Source organism: Corythoichthys intestinalis, chromosome 16, assembly GCF_030265065.1.
Source record: "Corythoichthys intestinalis isolate RoL2023-P3 chromosome 16, ASM3026506v1, whole genome shotgun sequence".
Taxonomy (NCBI): Eukaryota; Metazoa; Chordata; class Actinopteri; order Syngnathiformes; family Syngnathidae; genus Corythoichthys; species Corythoichthys intestinalis.
Window position 1 is genome coordinate 35,762,963 of NC_080410.1, and position 21,745 is coordinate 35,784,707.

General features: G+C 41.8%; 2 protein-coding genes across 2 annotated transcripts in view; one reads left to right on the forward strand and one right to left on the reverse strand.

Annotated features, from left to right (window-relative positions):
* The window catches only part of tbl3 (transducin beta like 3), a 38,441-nt gene extending 22,943 nt beyond the window's left edge, over positions 1–15,498 (forward strand). The window contains exons 19-23 of the mRNA XM_057817769.1: positions 179–282; positions 778–849; positions 996–1,154; positions 3,514–3,607; positions 13,306–15,498. Coding sequence (XP_057673752.1) covers positions 179–282; positions 778–849; positions 996–1,154; positions 3,514–3,607; positions 13,306–13,627 — 751 coding nt within the window. The 3' untranslated portion in view covers positions 13,628–15,498. The remainder of the gene's footprint in view (positions 1–178; positions 283–777; positions 850–995; positions 1,155–3,513; positions 3,608–13,305) is intronic.
* Positions 15,066–19,579, reverse strand: noxo1a (NADPH oxidase organizer 1a). Its single transcript, XM_057817770.1, has 8 exons — positions 19,422–19,579; positions 19,260–19,340; positions 19,117–19,180; positions 18,862–19,045; positions 18,169–18,356; positions 17,970–18,083; positions 17,760–17,877; positions 15,066–17,151 (listed from the first exon to the last, which is right to left on the reverse strand). The coding sequence occupies exons 1-8, from the start codon at positions 19,485–19,487 to the stop codon at positions 15,969–15,971; spliced, it is 1,998 nt and encodes a 665-aa protein (XP_057673753.1). The 5' UTR covers positions 19,488–19,579; the 3' UTR covers positions 15,066–15,968.
* Positions 19,580–21,745: the final 2,166 nt, after the last annotated feature.

The following is a 21,745-nucleotide window of genomic DNA, read 5'->3' on the forward strand; positions in this document are numbered from 1 at the left end:
AAGCTTGGACATATATTCCACATCAATGTCTTATAATTATATGTGTTGTGGGAATGACAATTGACGAAATCTTACAAACCTAACAGTTGATCAACAATTTCTGTGTTCAGCAAAACCTTAATGCATTGTTATCACACTTTTTTAAAATATATGTCCTTATGATGTTTGTGTTGTAAAGGCAGCAGGAGTTGTCCAACCTGCTTCATGAGAAGAAATACTTGAAAGCTCTGGGCCTCGCTATCTCGTTGGACCAGCCGCACACAGTCCTGTCCGTAATTAAAGGTATCTAACCCATTTAAAGTTATTCTCTTTGTTTATCTTGCAGTAAGCTGAAGGGAACAAGAAAAAAAATAATTTGGTTCTTAGTTAAAAATGTCGAGGAGCCTTTTGTTAAATTTTATTTTTAAACGTATATGCTTAAATAGTCATTGGCTCTTGTTAACGGCGCCAGATATCCAATGCATTTTGACTGGGAGAGGGATTTCACTGTTAAAGTGAGTGCCCTAAAAAGGGTTAATATGTTTTGGCATGGCCTGGCTATGCTTGATGTGTTTGCTTTGTTACCTGTTGGGTCTCACGTCCACATTTGTGAAAATCTGGTTCTACAGGTTCCCGCATACTTTAATGTTCTTACCTTGGCAACGCGGTGTTGCGTAACACTGCAATGTGCAATTGCAAAAAGATGTGAAATTTGTCGAGATGACAGTTACGGAAATATGGATGGAAATCCCTTTGGTATTGTCGCGACTGACATGTTACAACATCTGTGGTTTGTAGCAATCCGACAAGAGGAAGACTGCAGTGAGCTTTTGGAAAAGACAGTTTTGAAACTTCGAGTGGATCAGAAAGGTAACAGGAAAGTTGGGCCTTTACCCCGTAATACTTACTTAAACCAGACCAGGACAAATTAACCTTTGAACTTGTTACACGAACGCACCCCTTGAAAGCTGTTAAATAAGCCTGATTGTCATCTTGACTTTTGTTGTCTTGTGCAGAGGCTCTACTGCGCTACTGTGGGGTATGGAACACCAATGCCAGGAACTGTCTAGATGCCCAAGTGGTCCTCAAAGTTCTGCTCACTCACCTACCACCTGAAGAGCTGCTGCAGTATCAGGGAGCCCGCACTGTTTTGGAGGGCCTTATACCGTACACAGGTCAGCAAATTTGTGTATGGTAGTTCTCTGGTTGCCATTGATGGCGCTAGACATCTAATTTATTTTGAATGGATTGGACGTCTTACGCCGTCATTAGCACTGAAACCAGAGTATTCACAGCCAGTCTATTGGTACAGTGCCTTGCAAAAGTATTCGGCCCCCTTGAACCTTGCAACCTTTCGCCACATTTCAGGCTTCAAACATAAAGATATAAAATTTTAATTTTTTGTCAAGAATCAACAACAAGTGGGACACAATCGTGAAGTAGAACAAAATTTATTGGATAATTTAAACTTTTTTAACAAATAAAAAACTGAAAAGTGGGGCGTGCAATATTATTCGGCCCCCTTGCGTTAATACTTTGTAGCGCCACCTTTTGCTCCAATTACAGCTGCAAGTCGCTTGGGGTATGTTTCTATCAGTTTTGCACATCGAGAGACTGACATTCTTGCCCATTCTTCCTTGCAAAACAGCTCGAGCTCAGTGAGGTTGGATGGAGAGTGTTTGTGAACAGCAGTCTTCAGCTCTTTCCACAGATTCTCGATTGGATTCAGGTCTGGACTTTGACTTGGCCATTCTAACACCTGGATACGTTAATTTTTGAACCATTCCATTGTAGATTTGGCTTTATGTTTTGGAGCATTGTCCTGTTGGAAGATAAATCTCCGTCCCAGTCTCAGGTCTTGTGCAGATACCAACAGGTTTTTTTCCAGAATGTTCCTGTATTTGGCTGCATCCATCTTCCCGTCAATTTTAACCATCTTCCCTGTCCCTGCTGAAGAAAAGCAGGCCCAAACCATGATGCTGCCACCACCATGTTTGACAGTGGGGATGGTGTGTTCAGGGTGATGAGCTGTGTTGCTTTTACGCCAAACATATCGTTTTGCATTGTGGCCAAAAAGTTCAATTTTGGTTTCATCTGACCAGAGCTCCCAGGTGGCTTGTGGCAAGCTTTAAACGAGACTCTTTATGGATATCTTTGAGAAATGGCTTTCTTCTTGCCACTCTTCCATAAAGGCCAGATTTGTGCAGTGTACGACTGATTGTTGTCCTATGGACAGACTCTCCCACCTCAGCTGTAGATCTCTGCAGTTCATCCAGAGTGATCATGGGCCTCTTGGCTGCATCTCTGATCAGTTTTCTCCTTGTTTGAGAAGAAAGTTTGGAAGGACGGCCGGGTCTTGGTAGATTTGCAGTGGTCTGATGCTCCTTCCATTTCAATATGATGGCTTGCACAGTGCTCCTTGAGATGTTTAAAGCTTGGGAAATCTTTTTGTATCCAAATCCGGCTTTAAACTTCTCCACAACAGTATCTCAGACCTGCCTGGTGTGTTCCTTGGTTTTCATAATGCTCTCTGCACTTTAAACAGAACCCTGAGACTATCACAGAGCAGGTGCATTTATACGGAGACTTGATTACACACAGGTGGATTCTATTTATCATCATCGGTCATTTAGGACAACATTGGATCATTCAGAGATCCTCACTGAACTTCTGGAGTGAGTTTGCTGCACTGAAAGTAAAGGGGCCGAATAATATTGCACGCCCCACTTTTCAGTTTTTTATTTGTTAAAAAAGTTTAAATTATCCAATAAATGTTGTTCCACTTCACGATTGTGTCCCACTTGTTGTTGATTCTTGACAAAAAAATTAAATTTCATATCTTTATGTTTGAAGCCTGAAATGTGGCGAAAGGTTGCAAGATTCAAGGGGGCCGAATACTTTTGCAAGGCACTGTATATACAGGTAACTTCCTGTTCCTTATGGGGAATTTCCCTGTTACTTTCAGTTGATCTAGAGTCATTTCCTATTCATCTGGGGACATTCTTGAGTTACTTCCTATTCAGTAACCCAAAATGCACGATAAGTGACCTGTCAATGCTCCAAAAACAAAAGGAAGTTACCCGTAAATGCGTAAATCCGTAAAAAAATCAGCAGGAAATGACGTGAAATGCCCCAAAATGAACTCATTGCCAGGCATTGTCTGCCACTGACGGCCATAGACGTCCAATCCGTTTGAAGTGGTAGCGATGGCAGCGAATGAAGAAACGTTTATTCGCTGCCACCCTCCCAGTTCAAACAAATCGGACATCTACTAGTAATAAACTTTTTCCAATTCACAGCAGAAGGAAGAAAATTGCTTGTTTTTCTGTTTATTAGTTCTTTTGAATGATTTACTCACCCATGAATCGACAAATGTTGTATTACTATATCGAGAGATCATCATTATTGTGAGGCTTGTATCAAATCGTATTGTATTGTGAGCTACTTAGAGGTTCCAACCCCTATTCAAACCTACTTGGGCCCAAATAGAAATTTGGCTGGTGTTGCATCCTAAAGTGGCTTTTTCCGGTTTAGAGAGACACATGCAGCGGATCGGCCGTCTCCTGCAGGCGTCCATGTTCCTGAACTACATGTGGCAGAAGATGAGAGTAGCCGGAGCGCCGGCTAGGTGAGGGACAGTCTTTACACACATGCACTGTGACCTTAAGTCATAAAATGAATTCTACCACTAAATGTAGGAAATATAGTAAGGAGAAACGTTTTTTTTGCCCTTTTTGATTCTATTTGTGACAGACAGCCAACATAACTATAGCTCCAGCAAAACTCTAGCGCTTCTAATGAATTGAGTTCAAAGAGCAAACTCCAAATAAGTCAGTTGTTTTTTTTTTTTTTTTTTTTTTTAAAGTTGGCACAAGATAATTCGACCTGCACATATTATCCGATTGGTAAATATATGTCATTGCAGATACTAATGGCGTACCGCACGCATGCTATTTTTAGACCGTGACGTTGCATCGCAAAGCAGAAGTAAAGCCGAAGTGGGACATTATAGACCCGCCCTCGCATAGAAACAACATAATTTCTGCTGCTTTTCTCCAGTAATCTTTCAAAAACGAACATGCCTATCACACATTGTTTTTTTGGAACTTGTAGAAACGACTCTAGACATTACGACACATGAAGGATTTTTTCTTCATACGTTTCCGGAAACCAAAAACTCGGGAGGAAAAAATGTGAAGACCGAATCAACTTGCGCGGACTTTAACACCAGCTCGGTGAATCCATTCACATTTCATACGCGGTAAACATTTTGTTGGGTTGGCATGGTCTTTCAGAGGACAAAGAGGGAAGCCATTTTTATATTTTTAATTAATTTTTTTAGCGTAACGTCGTGCCGTACTGCTTCTGTCTGACAATGAATGACCTGAAAAGAATTACAACGGTATCTGACTGCCACTGTTACCGTTTCTGTTATATATATACAGTGCTGCTCGAAAGTTTGTGAACCCCACAGCGATGGTCAGATTTTTTGTAAAAAAAAAACTAAAATAACCTTATTAAATGTTAAGTTATACCCAAATCCACAATACTGACATTCCAAATAATGGACTGAAACAAAAGAAATAGTTATATTGTCATTCTTTATTTAACAAAAGTGGTTGATTTAAGAAAAACTCAGATATCATGTGTGCAAAAGTATGTGAACCCCTTCAGTTAATAGGATATTGCGCCTCCTTTTGCAGAGATTACCTCAACCAAACGGTTTCTGTAGTGACTAATCAGCCTCTCACATCTACTTTGGGGGATTTTTGCCCATTCTTCCTTGCAGAACGCAGTCAGTTGAGAGAGGTTTGATGGGCGTCTGGCATGAACTGCTCGCTTCAGGTCCCGCCACAGCATTTCAATGGGATTTAGGTCAGGACTTTGACTGGGCCAGTCCAGAACACGAATCTTCTTCTTTTTCAGCCATTCCTTGGTTGTATTGCTGGAATGCTTTGGATCATTATCATGTTGCATGATCCACCTTCTGCCAAGCTTTAACTTCAAAACAGATGGCGTCAGGTTATGTTCTAGGATTTGACAATATTCCTCAGAATTCATGATTCCCTGGACTATGTGGAGTTGTCCAGGTCCTGAGGATGAAAAGCAAGCCCAGATCTTGACATTCCCACCTCCATGCTTCACTGTTGGGAGAAGGTTCTTTTGGTGGTATGCAGTGTTGACTTTTCGCCAGACATGGCGGTTTTGGTTGTGACCAAACAGTTCAATTTTGCACCTACATCAGTTGATGAAAACTCTTTTTAATTTAGTCTCGACAACACAACTGTTAAAAAAACAAACAAAAAAACTACTGAATTGATTGATTAGGAAATCAGGTTGAAATAATAGAAAATTCCAAAATGTTGAGGGGGTTCACAAACTTTTGAGCAGCACTGTATATATATGTAAGAAAAAACAACTTTAGTAAGGGGGAAGTGTAAATAAATTATAGAATTAAGATTTTTTATCCATGAAAAAATTAAAAGTGTTCGTTGGCTGTCACTGAGTAGCATTTGCGATCGCTACACAAAGCTAACTAAATTAGCCCCAAGAACGGTCAGAGATGTAGGACAACCAGAGGATACATAAGAAAGACAGGGCTGATGGTAAAGGATAGCTTGTTGAAACAGGAGAATGTCATTGTCAGTCGCGTCAATAAAAAAGCTAAGGCTATACTCAGGTCGGCTCGTTTTTTTATCGTCTTTTTCAGCCTTCAACACTCAAGCCATCTCTTTAACTCAGTACTTCTCAAATAGTGGGGCGCGCCCCCCTGGGGGGGCGCAGAGCGATGCCAGGGGGGGCGCATGTGTCCTCGGGGAACATGCTTTTTTCTTTTTTCTTTTTTTTTGCCGGACTGGAATAAAGTGTACTTGCACATCCACTCAGTGGGTGGCAGTGGCGCTTTCATTTTCAGAGTGCGTGCAGTATTTTTGAACTAAGGAAGAGCACTCAGCAGTCAGCACTCGTGACGGGATCTGTCGTTCACTTGAGTAAACGAATCCATTCCGGATCGTTCAGTAAAAAGATTCGTTCAAACGAATCGTTCAACGAATCGTTCGCCCCCCTCATCTCCCTGCCCGCCCAAATGAATCGTTCGGTTAGTGAACGGGAAGTGACGTTGCCGAACGAATCACCAAAGACCGCTTCGCAGTATAACTGAACGGGAAGTGACATTGCTTGGTCCCTCCCTCTCTTGCACATTGACCACTCGTCGTAGTTTCAGAAATGAGTGACAGGCGATATCATTCTGCTTTCACAGACAGCCTCGTCGCCCTCCCGCTGCTGCAAAAGCGAGGGAGAACTTCCGCGTCGTCTGTCCTAGTTCTATGGGCTCAAAGTCATGGCTCGTGCTTGCATTTCGATTGAGGACACGGTTAAACATTTTCCTTTTGTGGGGGGAGCGGGGGGTTGGGGTCGGGGGCGCACGGACTTTCATTAGCATGTTCTTGATCACATTTACAATGCTGCTTGCTACCAGCCAACGCAGCATGCTTGCTGTCACGAAAATAAAAATAAATCGAAAGTTTAATTTCTGAATATGGAACGACCATCACATCATATTTACATCTCGCTCTGTTGTATTTTTGTTTTTATGCTCATCACTATTATTTTTAGTCACTATTGTTACAAATATAAGTGTAAATAGCTAGTTGTCGAATGTGCTGCTCTGAAATAAAGACAATACTACATTTTGATATTTGTCAGTTTAATTGCAAATCAGTATTAAGATGATCGTATTGAATTTTTGCACTGGTATTAATAAATAAAATAATCCGGTCAACTCCCCTGTCGTCCCCGCATCTCAGATCGTCAAATGCTGACGAGAAATGATTGCTTGCTCTTTACGATGTCGCCTTTCTACCCTCATTAGTCTGTTAAGAAAAATGTAGACATATTGCGACATCTCCCGTGTCCGCGTGCGTTGTTTTGGGGCGCTTGAGTAGCGCATGATGGACGGATTGACATAATTTGTCAAACCAACCGACACGCTCTGGCACGAAAAAAAAAAACACTCGGAAAAAATTGACATGTATATAGTTTCATTGCAAATCAGTATTATGGTGATCGTATTGAATTTTTGCACTGGTATTAATAAATAAAATAATCCGGTCAGCTCCCCTGTCGTCCCCGCATCTCAGATCGTCAAATGCTGACTAGAAAATTGTTTGCTCTTTACGATATCGCCTTTCTACTCTCATTAGTCTGATAAGAAAAATGTAGACATATTGCGACATCTCCCGTGTCCATGTGCGTTGTTTTGGGGCGCTTGAGTAGCACATGATGGACGGATTGACATAATTTGTCAAACCAACCAACATCTGACACGAAAAAAAAAAATAAAACACTTGGAAAAAATGGGCACGTATATACCGTTTAATTGCAAATCAGTATTATGGTGATCATACTATATATTCTTTTTTTCTGTGCACATATGAGGTAAATATCGCTGCCATGAAGCCTCCATATAGTGACAGTTCTTTGCCTCCTTCATTGCCGTCACGCGACCGCAGCTCAGCTTTTGCTTGCCTCGTAGCTACCCGTGTTTTAAATTACTGTAAATTTGATAGTATGTCGTAATAGGTAGTCCCGAGTCTGTTGAGAAAAGTAGTACACTAAACCATGCTCGCTAGATTTGTGTGGTGTTTTTATCTTTTAGAGCTGCATTTGATAGGCTCCACGTTAACAAATATGTGACAAAGTCCTTTCCTTTCATTATTTGATTCGTTCACCGCATAGTCATTACTGGAAAGTCAAGTTAGCAGCAAGCTAGGTCAGGAGCCGGAGGACCGAGTCACTGAACGGGAAGTGACAAAACTCAGTCTTGCCCCCCTGCCTGCACGCTGGCTGCTTATTGGCCACACGTGGAAGTGAGTGACATACGCGCTGATTCTGTTTCCGGTCCCTCCCCTGCCCGCGATGAGGCTGGCGTCTGATTGGTCGTGTGCGATGTCAGAAGACGCTGCCGCTTGCTCAATGCCCTCCCACGCAGTGAACAAGCACCAACTTCATAGAACGAATCAGTGCAGATGGTGATTAGTTCGGTCTCGTTCACCCAAACAATTCGTTCAAAAAGAACGAATCGTTCGCGACCGATACAACACTAGTCAGCACACAGAAAACAGACATGAAGAGCAGTACGCCGCCGCCGTTTTCGAAAGCCGTTTTCCGACCGGACTCACTCATACAGCGACCCACTGTCTTGTCCGGTTCTCACGTCGCCGCCCGAGAAGTGCCATTTTCGGCTTGGGATCGTCACGACGACCGCCCTCACCTACGGTTCTACCTCGGCCGCCGAGAATGCGCTTTTTTCGGGCCGTTTGCCTTTTAGCTTTGACTTTTAATACAGTGGGGTGATGAGGAAAGACTACTGTTTACTGTGTCTGAAAATAATTATAGCGGACTGCCAGAAGCCAAATCATTTAAGACGCCACTTAAAGACATTCAACCCCAATCTCATAGATAAGCCGCTTGATTGTTTTTCAGCGAAAACGTGCCGAATATTGCCAACAATAGTCCTGCTTTGTCAGTGTTATATCAGTAAACCAGTGAGCGTTGTTAGCATGCTCATTGCATAATGACTCCACACCATTGCAAAGGAGGTAATACTGAGTGTGAGCAGCAAAAATAAAAACTGTCCTTCTGTCCAAGGACACTCTTTTTTTCCTTTATTCATTTTTGTTTTTTCGGTCAATTTTTTTGGCATATTGTCCTCATGAGTAAATGTTTCTAATCAATTTGAATTTGTTATTATTTACGGATTTTATTACATTTAATTTTTCTGTATCAAATGGTCAAAAATACCTTGAGTGTATTTTTACAGTTTGAATGTGACTTTTTTTTTTTTTAATTCAGGCAAATTGATGCACGTCAAGTCTTCTCTGTTACAAACAAAACAATGTTAGTAAAGTTATACTTTATTATAAGTTGATCTGTTACTTTTTTTCTTTATTAGAAAAAAAGGACACAATGTTAGGCAGATGCGTATTTATAATAGTAATTTTATAGACGAAGTATACTATTTACAGTGGCGGCGGAGAGTTTGGGGGGGCGCGAAACATTTACGTCTTGCTTGGGGGGGCGTAACAGAAAATAATTGAGAAGCACTGCTTTAACTGAACATTTTTATGTTCTTCCACATCTTTGCCAGTGAATTTAGCACCAGGCACATCATTTTCGGAGAGAATTGTTAGGTTTAGCTCTGTAAACATCTCCTTCGTACACGATTTCCATTCATTTCCTATTAGGGACAAATGGTGGCTTGTCCCTACTTAGCAACAGTAGCTAATGTCATGAATATTAATGAGCGGAAGTGACGTGTTGCTTGCGGTACGCCATTGAATACAATTACCGTACTTTTTGGACTATAAGCCGATACTTTTTCCCCTCATTTTAAATCCTGCAGCTAACAGTCCAGTGCAGCTTATTTGTTCATTTATTTGGGTTAGTAGGTACCACTCTATTTGACAGTGTCATAAGACTGTCCTAAGGCCGTCATAATTATGACATGACACTCTCATGGGCATTACTGAAGGCTTATGACATACTGTATGCCATTAAGTGTCATCTGGCAAATTATGTTACTTTTCCAGTTTGGATCTTTTACATCCAATCAAAAGTGAGATCATTTCCCAGATGACACTAAATGACATCTGTTATAAGCAATGATTAACACTAGAACTACCAAGGGTGGACAGTTGATACAAGTCGCTTTTGTAACCAGCGAAGGATCATCTGACCCTAGTCGGCATATCTTTTATGAGAACTATGGTCCTCATTCGACATAGAAGACAGGATGTGCTTTTTCTTTTTAAGTGTTTACTTGTCCCTTCAACTCTTCCAGTTTATACTGTATACTGTATGTGTGTGTAAACTGTATGGAAACAGAAAGGTGCCATTGGTCTGAGGCAATGAACACCTTTAGAGGTCATTTTCTCTCCCCCTTCCAAATAGGCTTGTCCAGTTGGACTAAACAGTTGTTGCTTGTCGGACAGTGGACCGCTCAGGCAGGCAGTCGGGCGGACAACCTTTTTACATCTTCCAAAAGCTGCAGTTTGCCTACAGTACATGGACGGTGTAATAAAAAATAAAACAAAACATTTTTTATTTGGTGACATATGACACTTCGCCCTTTTCCCAGGGCAAGGTTGTTGCCAAAGCATTTTTTCCTTATGGGCCTTCTTTGCGCCCACATGAGAGTGACCCAATTCCTTTGCAAGACCCACCAAGAAGTCCACCCGTCTATCTTATATTCAAGATGCTAATTGCAGCTATCCGGAGGGAACCAAACCCCCCCCCTTCAAATCTAGGCAGCGACTCCACAGGAGTGTGTAGGGTGGTGGCCTGCTTGATTGCTTATTTAAGTGGTCTATTGTTTGACAAAGCCCAGTAGTCAGTTTGGTATCGGGGTCATTTGACGCCTTTATGGTATTTCTTTATAGCCCAAAAAAAACCATGGACTTCCAGTGTTAATCCTCATGACAGTATGATGTCATATTTATGATTGTCTGATGACAGTCTTATGGCACTACTGTAGAATACGGTGTTACCAAATACCATAACTTGCAATTAATGAAACAATGTGAACAGTAGAGCTGGGAATCTTTTGGCACCTAACGATTCGATTACGATTACGATTCAGAGGCTCTGATTCGATTATAAAACGATTATTGAGGAACCCCCCTCATTTTTTTTTTTATTTTTTTTTATTGTTTTGTACATTAGTTCCAAAATTGTTCAAAAATCCTCTCAGGCTAAACCAAACTACTATTTCAGTATCAAGTTAATATATAACAGGAAACAAATATACAAAAATAACATTAAATAAAATACTCCAGTCCCCATTCTGTATTAGCAGCTTCAAACTACATTCAATTAATTTAATGTTGTGAATCAACCGTTGTTAAAATTGCTCCCGTTATTCCATAATTTCCCTTCTGTCTACTTTTGACATGTCAAAGTTTTAAAACTGTTTCATCATTTAAAGATAGATTCAAGACAAGATTTTGCCGATTTAGGAGTATTTTAGATAAAATGTTAATTAGGTTCGCTACAAAAGAGCCAGCTAGAAAAGTCTACTGCTTTAAGATGGCGGCCGTTTACTAACGCCGGCAAGTCTGTCTTTTCGCATCTCTGTTCAATAATACATGTTCTAACACCGCCGTTGTCTGTCATTTTGCATCTCGTTCTACATATCTATGATATCTACTGTAGCCGTATGTTTGTAGCAACTAGCAACTGGGCGTTGTTTGTAGCGGCTGTCGGCCGCATTCAGGTATGATTGTTTTTTTCATCTAGCGGCATGAGTTGAACATGATATTTACTGTCGGACCGTTCCTCATTGCGTCCCAAAGACCGCGACTACTGTGTTTTACTTCAGTTTTACCTGGTATAGTTCAATAATCGGAATTTGGAAGTTTGTGAATCGTTCTCGAATCTTCCATGGCCGAATTGCGAATAATCTAAGAATCGGAAATTTCGCACGCCTCTAGTGAACAGTGACTGAAGAAATATTTAGCACAGAACATGAATTTTGTCTGTAGCGCCACAATGCATGCTAGGAGGTAGAGCTGGGCGGTAAACCGAAAATTTACCGTCACCGAAATTCTTCACGATGACCGACGTAATTTTGACCATGTCGGTAAATTCATAAAACAAGAAAAGAGTCTTTTCATCCCCCTTTGACTCTTTTGTTCGTTTATGTTCATTCCCCTTTAAGAAAGCAGTCAATGGACTTACGTAGGGAGTCACGTGATGATCAGGAAGCCAATCAAACAGAAGCCCGGTAAGCTAACGCTAGCAGCTAACGCTACAAGCAAAACGTGATGGAGTGTGGCTTAAGGGAGGTTCGCCAAACTTTCACCCGACATTTAGTAGACTCTTGGTGGCATCCAGACGGGCTTTCACCCGCTGTCCTCCCTTGTTCTCACGATTTCCGGAGATGGTGCTTTCAGTGCTTTCTATTGGTAGCCAGGCCACAGGCTAGCGCTAGCGGCCGCTAGCGGCTAACGCTAGCGGCTAACACTACAAATGAACGTGATGGAGTCGGATAGCGGCTCTAACCTTGTCGAAACGGCTGAACTTAATGAGTGGATTGGGCACGGACTGCATCTAGCAATTACTATGTCGCGTTATTTTTTTTATCTGACTGTGTGTGATTTCTCTGATAGCTTTTGTGATGGTAAAGCATTCAGCATAAAGCACAATCCAACGGTGAAATTTTTAATATGACCGAGAAATGGCCCCAGCTATTTTTCTGTAAGTGCTTAATTCTGTGTCATTATTGCTATCATAAAATCTTAAGTGTTTCATTGCAGAAGATCAATATAGCTTTAATGTGTGTCTGTCTGTCTGTTTGGGGGTTCATGTATGCATGCATGTATTAAAAAATGCACTGGGGGGAAAAAAAAAAACCTGAAACCATAAAGTAAACACTTGTATTGAATAATTATGTCACAGCAGCCATTAACAATAAATTGTCTTTTTGAAGTGTGTCAAGCTGCAAGTCATTTGTGTTACAATGACATGTTTGCACAGGCATATTGATTTTGACAATGTACATTGTTCAAGCCATACACGCTGTTATAAATGCTCATACTTGAATTCTTATTGTTTACAATACATTTTTATAAACTTAATGTTTAGACTGCATGTACAATTGTTAAATATATCAAATTGAATGCTGGTAACTAAATCAACAAGAAACTGTTAATCTGTATTTCATGCATTGATTTAGATTTTCAAATTATATAACAGTCCGCTTGGGTGGACTTTATCGTCATTTATCGTTATCGAGGTAAATCTGCTCAATTTATCGTGATACGTGTTTAAGGCCATATCGCCCACCCCTACTAGGAGGCATGTTGGACGACAACAGTGTTGGCAGCAGAGGTTGACTGTCTCTCAAGGGAGCAGTGATGGCCAAATGAAGCTACTTGAAGCAATGAACCAATTGGTTCAAAGTTTCATGGTGTTTCTTTTGGTCTCATGACAGTCTGATGATGCCACTGTCAGTGTTACCAGTTAATATCTTTTGGTGTAAATATCTCATAATTCAATGAAGACTGTTGCCCCTTATAGTCCAGTGCAGCTTATCTATGAACGAGTGCCGTTTATGTGCCAAATTTGGTGGGTGGCGGCTTATAGTCAGGTGCGCCTTATACTCCGAATATTACGGTATATTAAAAATAAATGTTCTTCCCATTCAAATTCTGAACCTCCTGATTCAAACTGCCAATATTTCGGACAAACGGGATTAGAATGTAGCTTTTGAAGTACTTGTGTCTTTTAGCGTATTGCTAAAAAAAAATTTCGAATCCTCTTTCCTAGCATGGACCAAGATGAAGAAATGGACACTACTCCTCTTGGCTCTGAACCCGTGTTTATGATCAGCAAAGAGGGGTCAAAAGCTAGCCAAGACAGCCACGATGCGGGCGATAGTGAAAACGAACTTAAAGAGGAAGAAGACAGCGATGACGATGAGGTGAGTGCCACCAACAAAGCCACCACAAATGGCAACCACCACCCAGAGAGCGCGGAGATTTCTGATGAGGAAGACGTGGAAGAAGACGAGCGGGATCAAATGATAGTGAAAGCTGCAAAACATCTTGCAACTTCCTCTTTTTCACAAGGCTCTACTGTCACCAGCTGATCGGCATGACGCTACCACGCACAGTCTACTTTTCTTAATAGCTTCAGTGAACCATTAAGGAAACAAGGGCGTTGTTGTCTGCTGTCACGTTAATTGTACAGTAATAAGCGTTCCTGTGCAGCAGCTAGTAATAACTGTTTGCTCCGCCCAGTACACCCGCGCTACTGCAATCATGTAAGAGGGTGTTTTTTTTGGGGGGGGGGTATTTTTCTCTTTACATACACAGGAACATTTTTAGGGGAGGTAATTTCAGTATTCAACAGAACTCTGAGTGAAAATTCATGTAGAAAGCCACCCACTCCAGGTGACTTTCAATCTAGCGTGGTCACAGTCAGAGTGAAATATGTGCTTTATTTGCTTTATTATTGAAATAAAAAAGGATGTATTTTATATGAAGCAATCGGTGACTTGAAATTGTCTTTATACATAAAACCAGAATGGAGACCTAACATATAGTTGACTTTAGGAGTGGGAACCTCAGGGCACCTCACGATACGATACGATTCGCGATACAAGGCTCACGATAACGATTATCTTACGATATCACGATACAGCGATTATTGATATATTGGTCAGAAATTGGATCCATGACATTCTACGATACAACTGTTGAAACGAAAAAAAAAATCTAAATAGAAAAATACTGTTTGAGTCATTTATTAAACAGTGACACCTTTTCTGTGCAACATTGCTGTAAAATATAAATACTGCAAATTGTGCACCTGCACATATAGAGGAAACAAACCACAACCACTGATATCGCTTGGAGAGATCATGATGAATGGCACCCTTAATTTCTTTAAAGTTTTAAATCTAAAAAAAAAAAAAAAATGCTGTAGGTGTCAGCAGTTGAGCTTGGAGTGGGGCAATGATAAAATTGGTGGGTCTTTTCTTCGTATATGACCTTTGTTGCTTGGTTTGAGCACTTCCACTATCTGCTTCAACATTTAAGATGTCAGACTTGCTCAGTCACAGCCTTCCTCACCTTAAAAACAACAAAATAAAACAAAAAATATTAGCTACTTCATAGCTTTTTAGTTGAAATCCTGATTTTTTTGTGTTGTAAGTATTGAATTAAAAAATATAAATTGAATGTTTAGAAATTAAAAATGCAATAATTACCTATTTTTAATATGTAGGCTACATTAATTATCATGCACATCACTTTATATATTTTGGAACCTATTCAAACCATTTTTATAGCTTATTGTATCAAAATGACAGTAATAACAGTTTGTGTAGTAAACTAGAGGGAAAGTGGTTCTCAAATAATATCAAATAAATCTGTAAATTCATGTGGGCTTGTTCGATATTCATTTTCATCCAGTTTAGGGTCCTGGTTTATTTCATATCATTCAACACCAAATGTCATCAAAATAATACATGTAAATAAAAAATCAATTACATTGCAAAACTTTCTTACTTCAAGTTATGAATGCGAAGCAGTGAAAAAATCCGGTGTGCACTTCGTCACCAGCTCCCAGTGAACCTTATTTTTGTTAGACAATTCTTGCATAAAGCAAAGTCCTTGTTCACCTTACTTCTTTTCTTGTTGGTGTAAAATCTAAAGTGTGTCCCCATGTGTGATTTGTAGCAATATTTTTCTCATTTTTTTCCTCCACCGTTTTCACAGAGCTTTTTTATTTTATCAACCCAGTTGGAGCTTCCTGTCTTCTTCTCTAGACGACTTGTGCGCACTTTACCTTCACCGCCACTCCCGAGCGCCCCTAGTGGACCTCCAAGGAATTGCTCAACAAACATTGAGCAATTTACAGCATCCATACTCCATTGTATGGCCAATATGTTAAATAAAAGTATCGATACTTGGCGGGAGCATATCGATAACCGATCAGGTTGCAAAATATCGCGATAGATCGCTGTATCAAGATATTCTCACACTCTTAGTTGATTGTGTTTCTGCTGTCACACGGTTCTCAATGTGAAATTGAAAATTAAATTTAATCATCAAGGATTGGAATGAAGAAATTGTCTGTGACCAAGTTACTCCCTGCGGTTTGTCAGTGCAGTCTTTCTTTGAAATCACATTTCACACACCCATTGTCAATTTCTAACATTCTTACACTTAAACAAAAATCTTTGGATACATGTATAATTGAGCTCTCTGTCTAAATGCATATAAGGCACAACAAAAGTTTTCCAGTATGGAAAATATATCCAGGAGAGACAGGAAAAGCTTGAGTCGTACATGTTATTTTTTAATTGTGAATTAGCTACAAAGGGGCTTACAATCTTTCTAGTATGAAACAGTAAATACACGTGACCAAGTCGATCTGAGAAGTCAAAATTGAATCTGGTCTGGATTCTTCAACATCTGCTTCTTCTACCGACTCTGTATGGGAGTGGGTGTCGGACTCTGAGATCGGCTGGCGTTCTTGCGGGTGATTGTGGTACATCGGGTGAGGATCTCCTGGGACTGCGGCCTGGGTGGCATCCTGGGTGCTGAGACGTTCTTGAAAATGTTCGGATCGGAGACAGCGGGCATCATTTTGCCCCCCATGGCACTTTCTGGGTTTAGGGTGTTTCTGACAGGCGACGAAGGGCCAGGACTTTGGTGCATGCGGTAGTGGTCAGTGCTCATGCTCAGGTTCATGCTAGCTTTGGGCGCTGAGACGCTCTCGAAGATGTTTGGGTCGGAGACCGCTGGCATCATTTTGCCTCTCGTGGCTCTTTGTGGGTTTAGGGTGTTTTTCGCCGGCGGCTCAGGTGTGCGGCTCCGGCGCAGGCGGTAGTCATCGGTACTCATGCTCAGGCTCGTGCTTGGTGAGGAGGAGCTGAATTCGTCACTGCTGAAGTCGCTGTCGCTTGTAAACTCGTCTTCGCTGTCAGCGATCAGGCTATGGGGAAGATCACTATCCGCATCGTTTTCCACCATGATGATAGGCGTAGGGACGTACATTGCGTTGGAAGGTGAGGGTTGTCTGGTATTGGAAGGTGATGCTTGTCTTTCATTAGGAAGTGAAGTTTGTCTTCCATTGGATGCTGAGTCTTGTCTTTCATTAGGAAGTGAAGTTTGTCTTCCATTGGATGCTGAGTCTTGTCTTTCATTAGGAAGCATGACTTGTCTTCCATTGGATGCTGAGTCTTGTCTTTCAATAGGAAGCATGACTTGTCTTCCATTGGAGGGCGAGGCTTGTCTTTCCTTAGGAAATGAGATTTGTCTTGCATCGGGAGACTGGGGGCGTCTTGGTGGGACAGGCCTCGCCTTGGGTGGTATGGCAACGGCTGGCTTGGAGATAGGCAGAGTAGTCACAGGTTGGCTTAGGACCTCTGCGGATTTGGACAATTGCTTGCTCTGGGGTTGGAGGAGGTTGGGTGAGGTAGGCCTGACGGAGTTTGGACTACGTAGGTTTTCTTGAGAGCGGCTCATCAACTGAGAATGCACCGCGAGGGTGGAAGTGGTCAGTGGAGTGGGATTGCTGCGCCCGTGGTGGCCACCTAACATGCGGCCATGGCTCGGGGGCTTTAAGTACATGCTGGGAATGTAGCCTGCCTTTCCCTGGTGTCTGTGGAAAGCCAAAGGTTGGTTTATTATCTTGACAGAAAAATTCCTACATTGTCAGACATGGATGTAAGTACCCTTTTATCTAGTTCAAACAGGGTACAGCTATGTTCCCAAGTCCTAGAAATCAGTTGTATCGTGTGTAAAGGTACAACATTTGAGGGTGCCACCTCAATGCAAAGACGAGGTACATTGAAGGTACAAACAATGTGAAAGTACCTGTACATTGTTCATCGCCAATGGGGTACAGGTATGTTACCGAGTCATTAAGGTCTAGTGTCAAGCGTACAAGAGCAGTGCTTCTACGGGAGCCACCCAATGACAAGCTATTGTACTCCTTGTGGCATTTTCTGTCCCTTATAAAAACTACTTCATTAATACATTTGTCAATAGTTTGGCGTATAAATTACAGTACAGTAACCCTGAAACCTAATTCTGTACCTTTTCAAGAAGCAAAAAGAGATATGTCCTCAATCGGTAAAATTCAGTTATCAAAGGTGCAAGAACAGTTCCACTTATGGGAAAAACAAAATGTCAAGCCATTGATTAAACGTACAAAGATATCATTCGCTCTTTGAAATTCACATCAGAAAGGTCGAAGGATTAGAATACCTGATGAGCCACCAGCCGTTTTCAGACTTTTGCAGGACCTCCACCGAGACACCGATGCTCACTGTTATTTCATCATCGTTGGTGGCTTTATAACTCTTGGTCACGGTGTAAAACAATCCTGATAGGGATGGATAGATATCGTTTCAGTGACTTGTTCAACTCCATTATAGAATGGGAAGGAGTCCACAGGGTTTGTTGGCGTTTCTGTACCTCTTTCGGGAAGTCCGTCGATATCGTCCTCCTCTGGTTCATCGTCCGTCCTCTCTAGGTACGGTGCAGGAAACCAGGCTAAGCACTTGTCTTCATTCTCCACAAGCCACCAGCCTGAAGTCGTCCACAAAGCCAAATATCAGAACCAGATGCCAATTTGAATGTTTTCAGCTGAGGTTGAGCAAGTTGCTCAGCTAACCTGCTTTGTCCTTGATGAGCACGTCAACTTTTTCATTCAGCGCTACTTTGAATGGCTTGTTCTTGGTGTCCTTGGTCTCGTATGGGGCCACGCACCTGTACGTCTCTGTGGCAAAAGGCTGGGTCACGTTACCTCCTTGGCTGAAAATCTGCTCCTGAGCTTGGCTTTCAGGGGGCGTGATTATAATGCTGCAAGAGAGGGAGATAATATGTAAATATTGTGCAAAAACAGGGTAGTTTTTTGGTTATTTGATGACTCTAAATTGACCTTAGGTGGGAATGCGTCTTTGTCAATGTGCCCTGCGGTTGGCTGTTATGCAGCTCAACGCATACACCCTTTGGCTAAAAGCCAACTGGCATAGGCCTCAGTGGTATAAATGTATCAGTGGATGGAAACAAGCCTCAAGCAATGTCGCGCTGCCATTCTGCTTTTTCACTGAGGCGTTTCAGCAATTAAGACAAAAATGTCTCACTGTCACTGAACATTCTCGGCGCTCCAACAAGGAGTGTGGGGAAATATATTTTCGAATATTTCATTTTCTGTAATTTTGGATTAAAGCATTTCATAAACTATCTGGTTTAGTGGTTAATGTTTTTTTTCCTCCCAAAGTTACTAATTAATTGGGACTTTTAAATTCAACCTTGGTGCGGGCTTTATCAGACAGCCTCGTTTGTCTTAGTGAAACAAACATACCTGTTCATGGAGTACTCAGGCTGCAGTTCCTCATTTTTGGGGTTGAGAAACTGGATGAGATGAACAGACTGGTTGACCTGCGGATCGCAGCTTAGCAACTCATTACAGTACTTCTGCAAAGGCTTCAGGTAATTCAGGGACTTAGTGCCACCATTCTTCTGCCCAGCTTTAGCCGGCTTTGTCACTAGAAGCATAATGTCCCCTCAAGTTAGTCTCTATCTATAAGGAGGCAGTGTGATTGTGATGAGTGGCTACCTTTAAATTTAGGCACGATTCTCTCAGATTTTTTTGTGCCAGGGAAAGCTTTCTTGAGCAACTTCTGCAAATCAAGCCAGAATGGCACATTTAGCAACAAAACTGTAAAGTTAGTGGACTTGTATATACGTCTTTACACTTACATGCATTTTTTTGAAGTCCTCAACACTCCTGTAGATGACAATGTCTTCCTCGTCCGACCAAAGCACCGAGGTAATGTACATCTGGAAGAGGAACCATTAAGCATCCCAACTTGTTTAGAAATACAAGTAACTGGATTTACTCAGCAAATCTGAAAACATTACTTTTTTCTTGTCCTTCTCCATCACTCCGGTTAAACGGATGCTGATGGGGTATCTTTGCGACGACATGACAGTTCCAAAGTCCGACGTCTACGCCAGCAGCAGTCAGTTGAGAGAGCGGCCACGTCCTCTTTCTTTTTTGGCAGTGCGACACACGGATGCTTGCAAGTGGCATTTATACACATTCCACCTGCGCAGGTGTGGCTGCCTGACACAACTGCAGCATTTGGAGCACTATTGCGAAACCCGTTTTTGACCTAATCCCACAGCGCATCACAAATACAAATAATTAGTGGGAACGGGGAAATATTCAATTATTTGGAGGGCCAACAAAAGTAGTTGAACGTAGAGGTTGCTATCCAATTCCATCACAGGACGTTTATTTAAATAATTACAGTGGGGCAAATAAGTATTTAGTCAACCCAATTGTGCAAGTTCTCCTACTTGAAAAGATTAGAGAAGCCTGTAATTGTCAACATGGGTAAACCTCAACCATGAGAGACAGAATGTGGAAAAAAACAGAAAATCACATTGTTTGATTTTTAAAGAATTTATTTCCTAATTACAGTGGAAAATAAGTATTTGGTCACCTATAAACAAGCAAGATTTCTGGCTGTCAAAGAGGTCTGACTTCTTCAAACAAGGTCTAACAAGGCTCCACTCGTTACCTGCATTAATGGCACCTGTTTTAACTCATTATCGGTATATAAGACACCTGTCCACAACTTCAGTCATTCACACTCCAAACTCCACTATGGCCAAGACCGAAGAGCCGTCAAAGGACACCAGAGACAAAATTATAGACTTATTCCAGGCTGGGAAGACTGAATCTGTGAATCTGAATCTGAAATCAACTGTGGGAGCAATTATTAGAAAATGGAAGACATACACGACCCTGATAATCTCCCTCGATCTGGGGCTCCATGCAAGATCTCACCCCGTGGCGTCAAAATGATAACAAGAACGGTGAGCAAAAATCCCAGAACCACACGGGGGAACCTAGTGAATGACCTAGAGAGAGCTGGGAACACAGTAACAAAGGCTACTATCAGTAACACAATGCGCCGCCAGGGACTCAAATCCTGCACTGCCAGACGTGTCCCTCTGCTGAAGCCAGTACACGTCCAGGCCCGTCTGCGGTTCGTTAGAGAGCATTTGGATGATCCAGAAGAGGACTGGGAGAATGTGGTATGGTCAGATGAAACCAAAATAGAACTTTTTGGTAGAAACACAGGTTCTCGTGTTTGGAGGAGAAAGAATACTGAATTGCATCCGAAGAACACCATACCAACTGTGAAGCATGGGGGTGGAAACATCATGCTTTGGGGCTGTTTTTCTGCAAAGGGACCAGGACGACTGTCTGTGTAAAGCAGGGGTGTCCAAACTTTTTGCAAAGGGGGCCAGATTTGGTGTGGTAAAAATGTGTGGGGCCGACCTTGGCTGACGTCTTTTATGTAGAACAATATATTTAAGCAAATTTTGGCAATTCTGTGCGGCACATTTGCTTCATTATTATTATTATTGTATTAATAATTACAACAATCTCGCAACTAGCCTTTGTGGCGTTCTCTTTCGACTCGGGCTCTTGCGAAATACTGCTGCTGTGAAATTAATATAGCTTCAAGTTGCTTCAATTTCTCGCTACGTATCTTGCCTGTAATCTTGTCGTACATGTCAGCGTGTCTTGTTTAGTAATATCGCCTCACATTGAACTCTTTAAAACAGCGACTGTCTCTTTGCAAATAAGGCAGACAGTTGCGTATTTTAGTGAAGAAATAAGTCCAATTTCCACCTATCCTTGAAGCGCCAGCCGTCGCAGGCAACTTTCTTTTTTTGTTGATTGTCGCCGTTTTAGAAAATTGGGAGTAAAGGGTCACACGGGGTAATGTTGCTTAGAGTGCTGTTGCCTTTTCGTGGGTAAATGAGGAGCAGCATTTAGTGTGTAAGATACTTCAAATGCTGGTAGCAGTACTGCTGACCAATTTATTAAGTCTGTGTGCGGGCCAGACGTTATTGATTTTATGACAGAGGCTGGGGGCCGGATGAAATTTGATCACGGGCCGCATTTGGCCCCCGGGCCGGACTTTGGACATGTCTGGTGTAAAGGAAAGAATGAATGGGGCCATGTATCGAGAGATTTTGAGAGAAAATCTCCTTCCATCAGCAAGGGCATTGAAGATGAGACGTGGCTGGGTCTTTCAGCATGACAATGATCCCAAACACACAGCCAGGGCAACAAAGGAGTGGCTTCGTAAGAAGCATTTCAAGGTCCTGGAGTGGCCTAGCCAGTCTCCAGATCTCAACCCCATAGAAAATCTGTGGAGGGA

Bases quoted from the DNA above. Each gene is read 5' to 3' on its own strand.
- noxo1a (XM_057817770.1), bottom strand. From the start codon at position 19,487: ATGTCGTCGCAAAGATACCCCATCAGCATCCGTTTAACCGGAGTGATG. The intron at 19,341-19,421 runs GTAATGTTTTCA...TTCCTCTTCCAG, and splicing joins TGGAGAAGGACAAGAAAAAA to ATGTACATTACCTCGGTGCT. The intron at 18,084-18,168 runs GTTAGCTGAGCA...GGACGACTTCAG, and splicing joins GCTCATCAAGGACAAAGCAG to GCTGGTGGCTTGTGGAGAAT.